At 36.4% G+C, this 16626-nt stretch overlaps 2 protein-coding genes across 13 annotated transcripts in view; one reads left to right on the top strand and one right to left on the bottom strand.

Annotated features, from left to right (window-relative positions):
* rap1gap2a (RAP1 GTPase activating protein 2a) overlaps positions 1–9869 on the top strand; it is a 75612-nt gene extending 65743 nt beyond the window's left edge. For 7 of the 9 annotated variants that reach the window (XM_065280936.1, XM_065280935.2, XM_065280934.2 and 4 more), the window contains 17 exons: positions 267–345; positions 888–941; positions 1261–1344; positions 2850–2950; positions 3175–3304; positions 3490–3645; positions 3725–3796; positions 3900–3986; positions 4545–4685; positions 5769–5915; positions 6042–6157; positions 6296–6391; positions 6555–6672; positions 7931–8030; positions 8117–8184; positions 8528–8564; positions 8678–9869. In XM_065280936.1, coding sequence (XP_065137008.1) covers positions 267–345; positions 888–941; positions 1261–1344; positions 2850–2950; positions 3175–3304; positions 3490–3645; positions 3725–3796; positions 3900–3986; positions 4545–4685; positions 5769–5915; positions 6042–6157; positions 6296–6391; positions 6555–6672; positions 7931–8030; positions 8117–8184; positions 8528–8536 — 1558 coding nt within the window. In that variant the 3' untranslated portion in view covers positions 8537–8564; positions 8678–9869. Of the gene's footprint in view, positions 1–266; positions 346–887; positions 942–1260; positions 1345–2849; positions 2951–3174; positions 3305–3489; positions 3646–3724; positions 3797–3899; positions 3987–4544; positions 4686–5299; positions 5455–5768; positions 5916–6041; positions 6158–6295; positions 6392–6554; positions 6673–7930; positions 8031–8116; positions 8185–8527; positions 8565–8677 lie in introns of those variants that run through there. The other 2 variants (XM_065280940.2, XM_065280942.2) reach the window with 1 other exon arrangement.
* A 147-nt stretch (positions 9870–10016) lies between these two features.
* On the bottom strand, positions 10017–12006 carry LOC135770966 (uncharacterized). 4 transcript variants are annotated; one of them, XM_065280943.2, is made up of 5 exons: positions 11684–12006; positions 10993–11328; positions 10705–10875; positions 10316–10344; positions 10017–10221 (listed from the first exon to the last, which is right to left on the bottom strand). In XM_065280943.2, exons 1-5 carry the CDS (start codon positions 11739–11741, stop codon positions 10120–10122), a joined length of 696 nt encoding a protein of 231 aa, XP_065137015.1. In that variant the 5' UTR covers positions 11742–12006; the 3' UTR covers positions 10017–10119. The 4 variants fall into 4 exon arrangements, with proteins under 4 accessions (XP_065137015.1, XP_065137016.1, XP_065137017.1 ...); XM_065280944.2 differs by having other exon boundaries at positions 10705–10872; XM_065280945.2 differs by having other exon boundaries at positions 10993–11274.
* Between the last annotated feature and the right edge of the window lie 4620 nt (positions 12007–16626).

The raw sequence follows: 16626 nt of genomic DNA, 5'->3' as shown, positions 1-16626 counted from the left end.
TGAAAGAGATCAGATTCAGAGCGATGATCAAAACATACACAGGGTTTGAACTGTGTGCCCTAAGGGGATAACTCCGGGTTTTATAATTTGGGTAAAATCCACCTGCGCCACCTGCTGGATAATAGTGGAAATACGGATTGACGGAAAAACTCGGCATTGGCAGGGAAGCATTTTCTCTCAATTGACAAGTTAACTTATCAACGGCGGGGAAAGAGTTAAATTGTAGATTTGTTTGCTTGGTAGACATTTATTGTGATGTCTTTTAGGTCAAAAACAAAGACTCTTCATGAGCGGATACCACTTGAAGGTCTCATCCAGCTACCAAGCGTACCACAGATAGCCAAGGTGTGTCTGAGTCGGACATGCATTTAGGACAGAATTTAATGCTATGCTACACAGTGTCAGAAAAAATTGTCAAAATACACACCCGGCCATCACTCAGGTGGTACTCTTTTAACAAGTACAGCTTTGCACTTAAAGAGTTAATTTAGTACCGCAAGAATACATATTAGTATCTCTAAGATACCAAATGTATACTTACTGTATCTATACTGAACTGTATATATTAGGACCTTTTAAAGGGTACGGCCCCAGTGACAGTCGGGGTATATATTTTGACCTTTTTTTTTTCGAACATTGCACCATTATGGAAGGTTCAACTCTGTACATGTACAAGAGATTCATTGTTCCACTTCAAGTACCTGAATAAATATTAGACATTGCATTTTTCTTTGTGACACATTTTTATTCCTGTCATCTTTGTTTGAATGAAACACATCTACCTTTGTAGAAACCTATGACACACAGTCCCATAAGTCTCTCTAATAAATCAAATAACTTATATAAAGGATATAAAATGTTCATATCAGATCTGTGCTGTCTTTCAGCTGCTCTGTGATGACGTCACAGGTCTGAAGTTCAACCCCGTCCTCTACCCCAGGGTGAGCATCTCCCTCTTTATTTCTCGCTCCATCTGTGGTTTACCTACTGCAGGCATCAGATGAAATAGGACTGTGCTCTGCTCTGTTCCACTCTAGCACCCAAGTCATCTGAATTAATATTTCTCAGTGCTCCGGGGAAATCACATATCCATCTGCTTTACGCTGTCTGCCGTGTCTAAAACACACAGTGTGTGTGAGAGAGCAGTCTTGACCATCTTATGTCCTCTCGGGCACAAACGGCTGAATTATAGAAAGGTGCTGAATCGCTTATTGACTCCTGCGGGTGGTTTTGCTCACTTTCTGTTTTTTCTCCCCCAAGGCTTCGCAGCTGATCGTCAGTTTCGATGAGCACGAAGTGAACAACACTTTCAAGTTTGGAGTCATCTATCAGAAGTTTGGTCAGGTGAGATTTTTTTTTCGCTGGAAAACAAAAAATTTTAAAGGGGACAGAGAATGAAAAAACATTTTTACCTTGTCTTTGTTGAATAATGGTAGTCTACCTGCATTCACAAACATACAAAAAGTGCTAAACATCTCAGTCTCATAGAAATTCCTCTTTTAGAAATGTCAGCCAGAAAACGGCCCAATCTGAAAAACTGATGCTTATGACATCACAGGCATCTAACTGCCCCTCCACTTTAAAATAATTGGCTACATTTTTTGAGTGGCAGCAAAGTCAGCCAATCAGTAATGAGATTGCAAGTTAATCCAGTAGGGGGAGCCAAATAGGTGCAAAACCACTTGTTTAAAATTCCCCACCCTAATAGAGCTATCTGAGAGAGGTTTTTAGGAAGCTTCTAAGGCATTACAGACCCAAACAAAAAAAATTGTCTACATGTCACATCACAGAACAATGATAAATACCCCGTTAAATCATTCTATGTCACCTTTAAACCAGTGTAAGATTATTTACTGGCCTTAACATGGTTTGAGAAGGTCTTTGGATGGTTTTATCTGGTCTTACCTAGTTTAAGGTGGTCTTAACTTTTTCCCGCTAGCGTTTTTAAAAAAAAGTTGCCAGCCAGCGCCAGCGTTTTTCATGATTTTCACAAAAGTTTAATGTCTTCCAGAAAATGTTCTTCTTTAAATATATAAACATACAATATATCAAATGAAAAAAAAAACAGACCCTCTGCTTTCAAACAAACAAACACATTTTTTTTAATCCTATCTTCATTAGTTCTATTTTTATCACCTCTCAAAATGGGTAGGTTTCTTCAAAAACACCAAATTTTGAGCAAAAAGCTGAGATAATAGAATTTTTTTTGAAGGACTTTTCATAGAGATCAGATTCAGAGCGATCCTCAAAACTTACACGGACATACAGCTTTTTTCCCTAGGGCGATACTTCCGGGTTTTATAAGTTGCGGAAGAGGTGGATAATAGCAGTATTACAGATTGCCGGAAATAGTCGTCATTGGCAGGAAAGCGTTTTCTCTTGATTGACGAGTTAACTCGTCAATGGCGGTGAAAGAGTTAAAGGGATAGTTCACCCTAAAAAATCAATTTTCGGTATTCTGACCCTGTATGAGTTTCTTTCTTCAGTTGAGGACAAAAGAAGATATTTTAACCACACAGTTGGTACCCATTTACTTCCATAGTAGGATAAACAAGTACTATGGAAGTCAATGGGTGACAACACCTGTGTGCTTACTATTATTTATAAAAATATCTTATTTTGTGTTTAACAAAAGACAGAAACTCATGCAGGTTTAAAACAACAGGGTGAAGAAATTATGACATAATTTCCATTTTTGGGTGAACTATCCCTTTAAGCTATATTAATCTTGTCTTGTCTAGTTTAAAATTGGTTTAGGTGAGTAGACCAGACTACCTGCATAAAAAAGTTACTTAGTTTTTGTCTTTCTCTGCCTTTCTGTTTCTTTCTGCTATTCATGTCTTCATCAGACATCAGAGGAAGAGCTTTTCGGGAACAATGAGGAGACGCCAGCCTTTGCCGAATTCCTCAATGTTTTAGGAGACAATATTGAGTTGCAGGATTTTAAAGGGTGAGAGACAAAGATTAAGGCTTTCAAAACTGTCACCCGAGCACACATAACAGGACTGTTTTAATATTAAACAACATTCGCAGTCTACTTGTGAATAATTTATTTAATTTCCCATTGTGCATGTTTTTATCTGGAAGCCTAGGCAGACGGTAATCAGATCTATTTGCATATTCAGTTTTTCATAGAAATAATTTGTCTGGTCTGTGCGAAATCGTGTGCCACAGGTTCAGGGGCGGTCTGGATGTGTCTCATGGTCAGACAGGATCCGAATCCATCTATACCACATTTCGTCAGAAGGAAATCATGTTCCATGTTTCCACAAAACTGCCGTTTACGGAAGGAGACGTTCAGCAGGTCTGCTATGAAAACGTATTACGTTATAAATAATGACGTCATAATTCGGAAATAATTACGTTACATCTCATTGTTTTGTGAACGGGCTGTTTTTTGTGGTAGTGATGCATGACGGATGATAAAGCCTTGTCATTGTCAACATCATCTTTTATATGTTGATGCAGTACATTTCCATACTCTTTTAGCTTCAGAGAAAAAGACACATTGGCAATGACATCGTCGCGGCCATCTTCCAGGAAGACCCCACGCCATTCGTTCCCGACATGATCGCCTCAAACTTCCTTCATGCCTATGTGTTAGTACAGGCAGAGAACCCCTGCACCGATCATACCACATACAGGGTATAGAGAGACCTATGTATCTTGAATTACTTCACATTACTGTTAATTACCAATCTCAATTGTTGATTGGTGTTCACAGGTGTCCGTCACAGCACGAGAGGATGTGCCTCCTTTTGGCCCGCCTCTACCAAACCCTCCAGTCTTCAAGAAGGTAATGAAGACGCTTGCGGGCAGTGATGCATTTGTCGTTCAATTAAACTTTGCAGAAGATGATGATGTTTATCGTGGGATGATGGAGATCTGTCCTTCCCCAGGGTCCCGAGTTCCGGGAATTTCTGCTGACTAAATTGATTAACGCAGAAAACGCGTGCTGCAAGTCAGACAAGTTTGCCAAGCTGGAGGTGAGCTTATCTATGAAGGTGCAAAGGATTATTCAGACAACTGTGGATAATTGTGTTGTTGTTGTTTTTTTTTTTTTACATAAAGTCATCCTACATAATGTAAAGAACATTAAACATATAAACTTGCTTTTTTTAAATATTAACTTAGTAAGGTAAAAAATAATAATAATTTAGTCGGTGACATCATTCTGATATATACATTCTGATTGATGAATTGAGTGGTTCATTAAAGAGATACAACTAAAAAAAAACAATTAATGAACACTATGAATTGAACTGATCTAGGTTCAATTTAGTGATTCAGTGAATATTACGAGCTCACTGGAGGGGAAGATTATAAAGCAATAGTGATTATGTTTTGGTCTGTTCCTCACACAGTTACCATATGGCTGAGCGGATGAGATTTATGTACGTGTACCAATGTAATGTGTTTTTAGAGAGCAATTTTTTTCCGTTCCACAAAGAAATAAAAGCATGGGTTACAATGTAATGTCCATATAGCTTATAATATACATATAAGTATATGTGCATCAATGTTCATGTGTGTGTCTTTGACAGGAGAGGACACGGGCAGCACTGTTAGATAACCTGCATGATGAACTTCACAGACAGACACAAGCCACAGTGGGACTCGGCTCAGCTGCAGATGAAGAAAAACTGGAAAACGGAGGTCATGGAGGCCTTCTGGAATCCTTTAAGGTGAGACTAACATACATTAAACCCATTATAAACCACTTTTAGATCAATTAGTGAAGAGTATTTCTCTATTTACAGTAGCCTATGTGTATGACGATGCATGTTAATTCTATGTAGTATAAATAAAGTTTCTTTACCAAACAGACTTTGGGGCGGATTTCAAGACAGGGATTAAAGGGCTGTCCAAACTGTAAAAACAACTTGCACTGACATATCATAAAATACATCAGTGCCCTTTGTTTTGCCTCAAAGTGCACACAAGTAATGTTTTAAGTAAGGCATGTTTGTTAAAACTAGTTATATATTTTTTTAATTAAACTAAGGCCTAGTCCTAGTTAAGCTAATCCCTGTCCGGGAAACCAGCCCTTGAGTATCAGAAGATGAATATGTCATGCAAAAATCTGATTTATTCACAAATAGTTTTGCCATTAATGTCGTTTTGAGTATTTTAGGCTCTTGTTTGGCTCCAGGTCTTTTTCAAGATGTTAAAATACAAACTTTTTTTGTTTGCTTGTTTTGTTTTTACCAAGCCCTCGTTCTAAGACCTTTTCTGAGTCTTATAAGTGTGTTTGTTGGGTTGTGATATGTGATGTTGTTGTGTATGTGGTTGTTTACAGGCGGGGTGTGTATGGAGTCTTATACAGACACACATTTATCCTGCAGGGTTGATCAGTGTAGCAGCTGTGATTGTGTATCACTACAAGGCTGAGATGATGCAGATGATCAATGCACAACTTTAACAATGACATTAAATCAATATACAACAACACAAGGCTCTTCTTAATTCTTTTGTGCAAATAGTTTTTGCAGATGTTTTAATTGAAAACATATATTTAAATGATTAATAAATTATAAAATATATACATAAAACACTGATGATGAGAATAGATTGGGGTTCCTACCTTTCAACGTTTCTTTTGTGAAGTATAAAGTTAGTAGGTAGCACCACCTACTGGCTGCAGATAGTAATGCATTTTTTGCATCATAGTCACAAACAGCAAGAAACCCCTTTCAAAACCCCCTTCAACCACACACAACTCTCACTCTCTCTTTCTCTCTATCTATCTCTATCTCTTTCTTTTTTAGAGGGCCATGCGTGTGAGAAGTCACTCTATGGAGACAATGGTGTCTCACAAGCACAAGGGTCCAGGGGCCATGGCAGGGGTCCCGTCCAGTGTCAGTGGTGGGGGGCTGCAGCAGAACAACATGGAGTGCACAAAGAGCACCTTCACTGTAAATGAAAGATAATTACTGTTTAACTTTCATTTAAATAGATCTTATCATAACAAAGAGTATTGTAGAAGTTCAAAAAGGAATGTGGCTGTTTTTCAATGTATTTGTTGTGTGTTTGTGTTTTAGCCTCCAGTGATGTCGGCTAAGTCTCCCTTAAAGAGTCCAGTAAAGCGACGGTCAGGTCTGTTCCCCAGACTGCACTCCAGTACAGAAAGTCCAACTGAGAAACACCCAACACGGAGGTACTGTATATATACAATACACACATAGATCAAAAATCTATTTATACCTAATGCAAACCTTCATAGAAAAGTTTACACGTAGTATGTTTCTTATCAAAAATATCAGTGTTTCATAAACTGTACTCTGTGCTTGTGTAGCGACCAAAAAACAGAAGTGTTTTCTCACTCACAAGAAGTGAGATCAGAGACATCGTCCAATCCCAGTTCCCCAGAGATCTGCCCGAACAAAGAGAGGTGAGTCTCGGTTCAAGTTTGGAGTTTTAGTTCCTGAGTTCAGCAGGTGTTTTGACCTCGGGTGACACATTATGTGGTTCTGCTTCAAGGAAAATGGTATTTTTAAGTACTTGCTATTTTCAGTAAGCAATTACTCTCTATGTGGTCTGTTGGGTGCCTACAGGCCGTTTGTGAAGCTGAAGGAGTGCGGTGGCAGGGCTAACATCTCCAGGTCATCCTCCAGCACCAGCAGCTTCAGCAGCACAGCAGGAGATGGAGACGTTCTGGAGGAGCTGGACATGGTAACACACATTAGACATCAACTGACACTTCTGTTGAACAGTTTAGACACACAAGAACATTTCTCAGTATGAATATGCATTGAAAGCATGCATTAAACAAAATAAATGCACTCAAATGTGTTAGATAATAAGACCTTTTAAAGGTGCATTGTGTACTTTTAGAAGGATCTCTAGACAGAAATGCAATATAATATATATAACTATATTATCAGTGGTGTATAAAGACCTTACATAATGAACTGTTATGTTTTTATTATCTTGGTATGAGCTGTTTTTATCTACATACACCGCGGGTCCCCTTACATAGAAGTTGTCGTTTCACGCCGCCATGTTTCTACAGTAGTCATAAACGGACAAACTGCTCTATAGAGTGTGTTTTGTCACTGCGTTGTCTCAGACGATGACATGTTTGTCCTGTAGCAGATACCATAGGTTTACTTTGCGTTTCTAAAGTAAGGCTTAGCTGTCTGAGCCATTCAATTGACAATCTCACCACTAGATGGTGCTAAAAATCAACACAGTTATACGATTTGTGAATTATTGTACGCTTAATGAATTTTCTGCGTTAATAAATCATTTTGGATAATATTTTTCTGTAAAAACGCATGAACTAATGTTATATAATGTTTACCATTAAAGGTGCATTGTGTTTTTTAAAAGGATCTCTTGACAGAAATGCAATATGATATACATAAATAAACTATATTATCAGTGGTGTATAAAGACCTTACATAAAGAATTGTATTTTTTATTTACCTTAGAATGAGCCATTTTTATCCACACAAATCACGGGTCCCCTTACACAAAAGTCTCTGTCATGTTTCTATAGATTGCGTTTCGTCCCTAAGGTATCTCCGACGATGACATGTCTGTCCTGTGGTGGCTACCCTATGCGTTTTGAAAATGAGGGGTTTGCAATTGGTTGCAATTCGCAATCTTACCACTAGATGCCGCTAAAATTTACACACACACCATGCATTAGTAAAAAATACATTAAGCAAGATTCCTAAATGCTATAAAAAGTGAACAAAATAAAAATGCTGGGTGCTTTAATCAATGTTTAAGTTCGTTTAATCAAACCAGCGGTTGGGTTTGTTTATATTTTATCCAACCATGGGTTGATACAGCACAGTAGTTTAGGCTTTTTATATTTTTGTATGGTCTCCGTTTGACTCTGAGTCTGGTGTAGAGGTCCCAGGTTCTGGAATGTTTAAAAGCACAATGATACAATATCTCTGTGTTGTTTTTAATTCTGTAGAGCAGTCACCCGTCCACAGCCTCATCCGTCTACAGTCCATCTCTAAGTGTGGAAAGCCAAAACTCTGGAACCCCCCTGATCATGTGTCGCAGTCCCACAGGTGACACATACACATATAAACACGTGTACAAATGCTTTCACTTAAACACTACGGATAAACAAGAACCCACTCTTTGTTTTTCTCAGATGGAAAGAGCAAAACTTCACCACGGTCGAATTTGAAATTCCGCTTTGATAAACTAAGCCACTCCACAGTAAGTTTTCTGCATGTAATGTCATCATGTTATATACACACACAACACAATGCTTTTTTGAGCTAAACAGATTGTTAAGCAATAAGAAAGAAGGGTTTGTGATGTCAGCCAAAAAGTTGTTCATTTTAATTATCATTATATATTTTTTATTTGTAATAACATGCACCAATCAATTACACACAATACGATTGTGCATTATGTGCATGCAAGAATATTTCATTTTCACTATTAGTAATGATGCTTGAAAAGCGCAAGGTCGTGGGTTTAACCACATACTGGTCAAATGTACATTGAATGTACTGTATAAGTTGATTCGGATAAAATTATCCTTCTTTTGTTCCAGGGTCATTAGGTCAGACAAAAGCCACTACAAGATAAAGGTAACCTTTAGATTATTATATTGCATGTCTATCAGTGTGTCTTAGTACTAAATCTGTGCACTATAAGCATTGAAAATAATATGATTAATTTTCTGCTGTTTGTGTCCATGCAGAGACTTTGAATGCCATTTAACTGATTTGGGAAAACGGGACCATTTCGTTTAAGGCCTTGCAACAGATAAACCGAACATTATGTTGAGAGCTGACTACAGGAGCTTTATTCAACAAGCTCAAAGAAACTTTAATGATGTAGGAAACACTTCTGTGATTTCAAGCAACAGATGTCTCTGCTTTTCGAAACAATTTAAATGTAGTAACTAGTGCTCAAACAAGTGTTCACTTTCCTTGCCTATAGCTGCAATTGCTTTCTAGATGCTAAATATGAATACAGCCACTTGAAATACTTGAACAGCACAGTCATTACGTTACAAGACAAAACTGCATTATATTCGCCCAAACACTGTACAGCCATTCTTGAGTCTATTGAAGTTACAGAATTACGGGTCATTTTGGAGTCTTGTAACACAATGCCCTTCAGTGTAAAGCCTTAACATACATTACTACAGAAAACTATGCTCTATTGACACCGACGTGTTTTAGTTGGTTATTTTATTTATGAATTATGTGAGATGTACATTTCCTGTGCCATTTCCTTTGGGGTGACCAAAGAAAAAGATTACCAGGGTATATTTGTAGTATAAAAACTGAAACTATGAGTTTCAGGCCCTGTTTTAAGAAAATATTTGTGGAATACATACATTTCAGTTCATGGTCTCAAAAAAGTCTTTGTTTGGCAACTGTTGTTAATTTAATAACAAATGAATCAGTGCAAACAATAATCAGTAAAAAAATTTCACAATTTAAAAAATATATAAAATCAACAATTTTCTGAGGCTCTTTGCAGAGACTAAAAGGACAAAATATAAATGTCCAAAAATGAATTTTCATGACAGACAGCATTTTGAAGGGATTTTAAAAATATATTATTTATTTGTAATGTGTCTCTCATTCCTCATGAATCATTTGTTAGTATACAGTGATACCCATTGGTGAGGGCATTAGACAGAACAGAGCGACTTCAATATTCTTGTACACTAGTGAAAACTTTGTTTGATACCGTGTTGGCATTTATGTTTGTACCGCCATAATTTATTGCTTTTTGTTGATGTTGCATAATATAACTGCAAAGTAAACAGAAGTTCAAATGAATGAAGATAATTTAAAAGATTATGTAAATGTATATTTGGTTATGGCATGTGCCATTAAGAATTTATTATAAAATAAAATGTATTTTGTGTCAAAGAACTGTCCATTTTGTTTCAATATGACATCAAATACTTACAATTACACACACACACACACACACACACAGTATTACTCACAAAATGCACACATTTATTACAAATAACACTGTTGAGAAAGCTAAGGTCAGAAAGTGTCACCACACCTGTTAGCATTTTAAAAAGATCAGTCTGGCTCATCTGGTTTTCACCTTGGCATGTAAGAGATCGCTGGTTTATACATTGTTTTGTATTAATGTTTTTAATTGTAATTTTCATTTAAAATGCAGTGATGAGTAGATGGTCGGCTGCATCTCTTGTTTCGGACAAGGTTTCTGTGGCCTTCTATCATTTAATGCCACTTCTGCATACACCACCTGCATTAATAGAGACAAATAACAGTATTGATCACATATATTGATTGAACGAAGCAGATACAAGACAGAAAGCAAATGTCAATGAGGTACTTACTTCCTTATTTGCTTTGACTCGTTCTGTGACTAGAATGAGAATAAAAGATTGGTTTATTCACTGAATACTAAAAGACCAATAATATGGCTTTTTACATTTATTTATATAGGTATATGTGAATTCTGTATGTGTGACCCTGTCTGTGAAATCCAGGCTAAAGTCTCAAATTTTGACTTCTATCACATTGGTTTCAATATTTGACATGACCTTAGTATTCAAGATATAGGCCTACATTTTATATTATCACAGAATGTTCTTCACATTGTTTAAGATGATTTTATGTAGAAAAGAGTAAATCACAAAATGACTAGCTAAGTTTTCACTGGCAGGGTCACTGTAAATCACATATATAGGTTAAATTATACTTTAGGTAATTTAGTGATTCTCACTGGAAGTGCGAGGATGAGGCGGCACTGGGGGTGCTGATGGACGATCCTGAGTCAGACACCAAACCACACACAGTACAATAGGAAAGCACATCAAGGCACCAAAACACACCAGCAGTCTATGTGAGAGCTTTCTCTCGGACCCCTCTGCTATAGACCAATGTACTCCTGCTGCTGGACAGACCAAATAACAAATGGATTTGATTTAGCCATTTTGTCACGCGTAAGTAGCCTGTTTTAAGTATCTTATAAGTGCTGAATCTGTGCACTTAAAGTAAGAGAGATATCCACCTGCAGTCACATTAATATAAGTCAGATGTCCACTGCTGCTTAAATCTTGTGGTGGCCAGGATATCACGCATTTGTACGCTCCAGCATCTGATTGGTTGATGCTTTGAATGTGGATCGTCAGACGCGTTCTGTTTGCCGACATGCTGTCATTGGACGGATGAATTCGTGAAGAAGGAAAGATTTGAGTAAACGTTGTACTGTTAAAGTCCTTGAAAACCCATCCACCTTTCCAGCTGAGGCCACAGTGCACCACCTCGCAGCTCATGTGAGTGCTGCCACCTTCTGGCACAAAGAGTTGATTACGCTTAGCAACGACAGATTGGCATGGTTCACAGACTGAAACAAAATAGGAGTTGGTTACTTTACAATTAATTGCCGAATTATATAACGAATTATATAACTGTGAATGTGAATAGCTTCGCTAACAAGTATTATTTATATAAAACAAGAACAATTATATAAAAATAAAACAATAACTGCAGTAACAACAGACAAATACGGGTTTCCAGTAAAATATAACGGTAAACCATCAGCTGTTCACCCTTAAAACCATTACAAAACAAAGCTCGACACCAACAGAGACCCACATGGTTTACATTAAAAACCTATAAAAATTCCCATTAAATCCATTTCTGTGATGTTTTCTATTGTTTTTCTTCAGCAGTGTTGATCGTCTTATAAAGTGACTTACCTTTAAAGACGCACAAGAACGCAATAAAAGTTAGGCAACACCTGTCGATTGTTTCCATGTTTTATCATTTGTCCATTGTCTGCGCTCCTTACACAATGGATCAGCTACAAAGAGCTTGGAAAATCGGCTTCTTCTTACATATCTCTAAAACACAACGGTAAAAGCGACTTTAATGTCTTCTTAATTCTCTTGTAAAGTAGTAGCCTATATTTCGCTTTCAGATTAACTAGACACACAAAGTTGGCAGCGATATCTGTACTATTGCAGTGTGGATGTACAGTAAGGAAGGAACGTTCAGCTCAGCACGCGCTAAAGGAAAACCCATCATATCCTTCCTTACTTCCTGTTGGCACATGCATGGGTTTCACTATCACTTAACGTTACTAAAGTTTAATGCACTCCATACTCACAGATATTAAAACGGGTTTATGGTTATAACGGGAATTGGTTTTAATGAAAACCTAATGCTATAGGGTCTATTTTGGGTATATTTTGGGTTCGGACCAATAAAACATCATTAAATCCTACTGGAATAAGACCCAAAACACATTACATATAGGATTTTGTAATGGCTTTATATACTAGTTTATGATATTTGTAATAGGAACAGTTAGATTTGGTATTTTTTAAGAGACACAATAACTTAATCTCTTTAAAGATGAGAACCTAAAAAAGATCAGCATTAATAAAGTGCGAAACTTTCCCTTTATGGTTTGACCATCAGTGACGCAACAAATTGTGCATTGAGAAGATTAAAACAACTTCTTGTGGACTTTTAGATGGAGTTGTTGTCATTTTGGCCACGTGGTGGTGCTCAAGTCAACATTTTCACTGCTGTATAAACGGGCATGTGCGGGCAATAACACAGCAGCTGAAGATAAGAGAAGAAGCTCTTCAGAAACATGCGCACACAACGAAATATTACAGTGCATACCATAGTATTTTACTATAGTAAACTGTATTAAAGTTTCTAGAACCTATAGTGTTTTTGAACCTTATTCTACAGTTCACTAATCATAATTGTAACACTTTACAATAAGATTGTCTTTGTTAACACTCGTAAATGCATTAGTTTACATGATTTAATTAGCATTTTATTTTTTTAGCATTTAGCATTAACTAATAATAACAGTTTGATTTAAAAAATATTTATAAAAAATAATAATAAATACATAATTAACATAAACTAAGATTAATAAATTATGTAGAAGCATTGTTCATTGTCACCTTAGGTTATGTATTAGCTAATGTACACATACAGAACCCTATGAATCAAATGTGTTATCATCATAACAGTAATTTAATGACAGTTTACTACAGTAATATGATACTACATAATACTATACTATTATTCTAGCTAGAATTACTATAGAAAAATAATATTTTTTCTAGTGGGTGGTCCTCTGTTGCTTTAAGATAAAAACTTCTCATGTTAAGAATTTCAAGATATAAGAAGTCAAATTAATACCATGCAAAAACTCCTTCATGGTGTGATTAATTTTGGGCACGCTTATGCTATACTTTTAGTTGTATCAAGTGCTAAAACTTCCTCTAAATGGAAAAATGAATAATGGAAAAGTCTACGTATGAGGCAAAGGGAGGGACCCTTAAAATCTCCTCTTAGCTGGATTGTTCCCTGCATAGAGTAACTTGAGTCACCGAACCTTAATGGCAACCAGATGTGTAAAATCAGCATGGAAATACAATCTCAGGATATGTGTGTTTTTCTTAGAAAATCCCCGGTGGTAGATCACCAGTCCAAAACGTTACGCAAGCTTCAGCAAACCCCTCAATCATTCAGCTGAGTCATTTCGACATTAGCTAGAGATTGTCGAAACAAAGGAAGCAATGTAAACTGTTTTAGTCATTCATGCTCATTACCAAATCCCTCTTTACAGGTCTTTAAACCACATCGCTATTAAACAAACATGGAAAGTAAAAAAAAACAGGCAGGAACAAATCAAGTATGTGCAACCCATAATCAGATACAGTAAAATAAACCCCTTAGGCCTGTTGCCTTAGGGCAAACAACAACGAACAATGCAATTTTTTTGACTAAACTTTAACACACATTTTCACATATACAATGCCCTTAGGAATGAGATTGTTAATGCAGAGCTAAGCAGGCTACATGTAAAGAGAGATGTGATATGTGAACGTATGAATAGTACATCCCCAACACAGTCTTAAATGTCTGCTTTCAAAGGTTTCTTGGCAGGACAGATTGAACTATGATCAGGTTACCCACTTTGCACATATTTATCTTTTATACGGTGCACAACAAGGCTTCTTTTTAAATGTGAGGTCTCTTAAGGTACCTTTATTCTGTAAAACACACCTAAAATGACAAAGGTATAATGTTATTGAACTTACGAACACATGATTATGTGGAATGTAAACAATCATAAATACAACGCTGTCTAGCAACACCTGTAAACATCAAATTGCATTTTCAAAAATTAAATGCAAAAGCATTCATGCATGATGTGTCTACTCTAATGACAATAAAGCCTTTCACTCACATGCAGTGTCACAGCGAGAAAGCCTCTATTGTGCTCATGTTCTGATACTGAGAGTTACTCTGTCTTTAACAAAAGGCAAACAGGGTACGCAAGTGACGGCATTGCTTTCGATTTATGCAACAGCTTGATTTATGCATGACCAAAAAACATTGCAACCAGTTTAATCATATCGCTTGACGTAAAGTGCAATGTTTTTAAAGGTGTAGTTCATACATCAATCACAAATGATGTCCTGATTGTCCTCTTTACGTCACACCTGAAATAATAAGTGAAATGCCAATACGAATACAGGTCAGGCTTCATTCCTTTCGTGTGTTTTTAACTTAAATCCACAAACGCCTCTTGAAAGTTTGCTGATCACACACCCGACCATTGTTAGTATTTACACTGTAAAAATGATACCAAATCAACATATATTTTTAAGTTACTTTAACTTAACAAATTAAATAAAAACTTTTATAAAAATTGACTTGCAAAACCAAGTTGTTTTAATTTCATGCTGCATTTTTTTAATAAGTTGAATGAGTTTAAGATTATGTAATGATTATTTTTTCACCTCAGGCACATTTAATGCCCGTCCTTATCTAAAGTAGAGCGAAAGGTGATGAGACTCAGATTTACAGTAGGTTTACATGTCAGAAACAGAAGTGCAGGAAAGTTTATACTTTATAGCATAATAAAACTATGCACCATCGTACGGCTCGCTTACATCATCATATCTCACACATTAAGTGTATTCAAGATCTGGCTTAAATCAGCAATTCATTGTGACCATTTACATTGTTCTGCAATGACAGACTTAAGATTTATTTGTTCACTCTTTTTAAGAAAATCAAGTTTGTTCACTACTAACCCAGCCTCCTATTGCTATCTGGGTAGTTCTGCTTTCTTGCATTTATTTGCATATGTTGCATGCTTGCAAATGTCATAATAACTGTTTAACTCTCAACTGTCGTTTCCCTATTGGTCAGTGTTTATTTAAAAGCAGCTGTTCTGATTGTATTGGCCATGACAGTTAGCCACATAAGAGAAAATTCACAAAAGAGATCTCTTTATTATTTTAATTATCACTTCCTATAATACCTTTATTTATTATTAAACCATTATTTTTTTTTGTATTAGTCGTATATGTGACCTTGCCTCTGAAAACCCGGCAAAAGTGATTTTTTTGTGATTGACTGTTTTCTACAGTATATAAAATCTTCTTATATAATGTGAAGAACATGCTGTAAATATAACCTTGATATCTTTAATATGAACTCAGTAAGGTCATCTTAAAGATAAAAATGTAATCAGTGATTGAAATCAAACTTTGATCCTTGAAATCTTATAATTAGATTATGAGTCACTTCAGAAGTTTTGGACAAGATCTCATTATCCAAGACTTTGCTCATTTAAAGGACAGAGATTTCAATATCACATTCGTTTTCCCAAATTTCTTCTTTTTTTAAAGAAACTTGAGATTTAAGTATGCTACTACTTGTATACTAATGCAACTCTCAACTCAGTCTCCTGAGCTATAAAAGAATAAGAGCAAGACACTTTTCCTGTGAAAAGTGATGGAGTGAAAGTTTAGCCGTTAAGTAAACCTTTTTTACAGCTTTTTGTTGAAAAGAAGTGGGGGATGTGTCGCTGGGATTAGTCTACTTGAATTTCAAAGAGCAGGATCTTGGCTATAATTCGGAGCTGCTATATGTATGATTTTTTTTCTGTGGGCCTACAAGACGAATGTGAAGAGCCTGTCTAAACGATGACATGCTAAAGTCTCATCGGTTTCTGAAAGTGGGACACCACTTCAGCCATGAAGTCTTTTGTCCTCATGCCGAAAACATCTGTTCATGGTTAATCTCCGCTAATGCCTCATACTCGAGCCTGTGGTGTGTGATTGATCATATTCTGAACAACGTGTGAGACCAAACATTGGCTGTATTTCTCATAAACAATGAGCGTCCGGCAGAGGAGAACAGCATTTATCATCAAAGCCCGTGAAACACTTTCTTAACTTTGGATATTTTAAAGAGCACCTATTGTCTGATTCACGATTTTACATTTCCTTTGGTGTGTACATGTTAACAATATGCAAAAGGTACATAACCCAAATTAAACAATGATGTGAGTTATCGTCTCCAACGTAAAAAAAAGTCCTAGGAGGGAAAAACCCTTGGGAGATAGACAGGGAGAGAGAAACAAAATCTTATTAGTGTAGGGGCCGTTCACATGTAATGCAACTGTCACACAGTGATGTGGTTTAAAACAGCTTGGTTCCAGACAGGCTAACTATTGCGGCATAAGTATGTTACGTATAACGCATAACGTTGTTTTTTAGCAATGAAATCCAAATACTTTCGGCAAAAGTTGCATTTAGAAAGATTAAACAATGACTTAATGTTTGATTGAAAAGCACAAAAATACAAACATGTG

Source organism: Paramisgurnus dabryanus, chromosome 8, assembly GCF_030506205.2.
Source record: "Paramisgurnus dabryanus chromosome 8, PD_genome_1.1, whole genome shotgun sequence".
Taxonomy (NCBI): Eukaryota; Metazoa; Chordata; class Actinopteri; order Cypriniformes; family Cobitidae; genus Paramisgurnus; species Paramisgurnus dabryanus.
Note: the sequence above shows the minus strand (reverse complement) of the source record. Positions and strands in the feature narration are given on the sequence as shown.

Coding starts and splice junctions, on each gene's coding strand:
- LOC135770966 (XM_065280943.2), bottom strand. CDS start 11,741: ATGGAAACAATCGACAGGTGTTGCCTAACTTTTATTGCGTTCTTGTGC. Junction 11,329..11,683: donor GTTCTTGTGCGTCTTTAAAG/GTAAGTCACTTT, acceptor ATTTTGTTTCAG/TCTGTGAACCATGCCAATCT. Junction 10,876..10,992: donor TTATATTAATGTGACTGCAG/GTGGATATCTCT, acceptor TGGTCTGTCCAG/CAGCAGGAGTACATTGGTCT.